Source organism: Poecilia latipinna, unplaced genomic scaffold (genome assembly GCF_001443285.1).
Source record: "Poecilia latipinna isolate Pla-1442-1.1 unplaced genomic scaffold, P_latipinna-1.0 Scaffold2580, whole genome shotgun sequence".
In the NCBI taxonomy this organism is placed as follows: domain Eukaryota; kingdom Metazoa; phylum Chordata; class Actinopteri; order Cyprinodontiformes; family Poeciliidae; genus Poecilia; species Poecilia latipinna.
In genome coordinates this window covers 73,796-75,087 of record NW_015115196.1, presented here as the reverse complement: position 1 = coordinate 75,087, position 1,292 = coordinate 73,796, and the positions used below count along the sequence as shown (strand labels likewise).

The following is a 1,292-nucleotide window of genomic DNA, read 5'->3' as shown; positions in this document are numbered from 1 at the left end:
AGAGAATCTACAATACACAGCGATTCATGAGTTACATGTACCTGTAGAGCAGAAGTGCAGAGAGACCAAAAAAATGAAGAGTTTGAACATGATTCTGTTGAGGGTTCAACATTTTTTTAGAGGGGCCATGGGCCCCCCTGACCTCCTCTTGGGGTCGCCACTGGTAGAGACAGTTTAATGCTGATATCTGATGATTTCCTGCTGTAGTTTACTGCTCTCTGCTGCAGCTGTGGTCCTCCTCAGTGTGTGTTTGTGTGCTGGATTATCACAGAGGGTTTTTGTAGCAGGAAGACACAAACTGAGTCACTGTGTCTACTAGCTGCACAGTAATACATGCTGCTGTCTTCTGGCTGCAGTTTCTGCACTTTGAGCTCAGATTTCTTTGATCCGTCTCCACTTATTTTGAAGTGATCTTCGAATTCCTTCTCTAGGACTGTATTGCTATATTGAATATAACCAATTAATTTAAGAGTGGAACCAGCCGTGGGTTTCTGGTACCACAGTGTAGTGTCATATCCACTTATTGAATGACTGCAGTTGATTGTTGCAGGACTCTGAGGACTTCCTAGTATTGATGGTGGATGCTGATGCACCTCCTTGCTCAGTGACAGATCTGCAACAAAATACAAAAGGGGTTAAAATTAGACAAAAGAGAAGGTTTGTTAAATTTGACTAAATTTAGAATCAAACCCACCAGAGAAGCAGAGCACCAGCAGCAGAGTGATGATGATGATCATGATGTCTTTATCTTCCTCTTCGTCTCTTCAGTGACTGACGAGCTGAACTCATGTTAGAGGTTAAACCGAGAGGGGAGGAGACACGATCTGAGCTCACTGTACAAACATCAAGTTCACCTCACATTCTGGTTACATGCATTTATACAGTGTCCATTTTTTATTTATCATAAAAAATGAGCGTCATGCCAACAGCAAACATTTCTTCGTGTCCGTTGAACTGGCTGGGTGTTTCGGAAAATGTTCCGATCCAAACCTGCTTCTATGTAAGTGGACGAATTTCAAAAGAACTGAAATGGTTTGTTTAAAACAAAATGTGTGACACAAAACACAAGACGTTTTTCGAACCAATTTTATGGAGTAACAGAAAAACGTAAAAAAAAAAAAATGGCAGTGAAAAATTAAAAGTAAATTAATTTACATAATTTAACTATGAATATAATCATATGACATATTTGTGGGATAAAAGTTGATAGAATAACAACCACAATAAATGCACCTTTCACAATACAAAAACAATGTGTTATGTTATTTGCATATTTTCCTATTTTACATACA

At 38.8% G+C, this 1,292-nt stretch overlaps 2 gene segments (V, D, J or C); both read right to left on the bottom strand.

Annotated features, from left to right (window-relative positions):
- Positions 1-93, bottom strand: part of LOC106938384 (Ig kappa chain V region S211-like) — a 5,789-nt gene extending 5,696 nt beyond the window's left edge. The window contains 1 exon segment of the V gene segment in view: positions 42-93. Coding sequence covers positions 42-90 — 49 coding nt within the window.
- A 508-nt stretch (positions 94-601) lies between these two features.
- The window catches only part of LOC106938381 (Ig lambda chain V-I region BL2-like), a 4,809-nt gene continuing 4,118 nt past the window's right edge, over positions 602-1,292 (bottom strand). Inside the window, 1 exon segment of the V gene segment in view lies at positions 602-613. Coding sequence covers positions 602-613 — 12 coding nt within the window.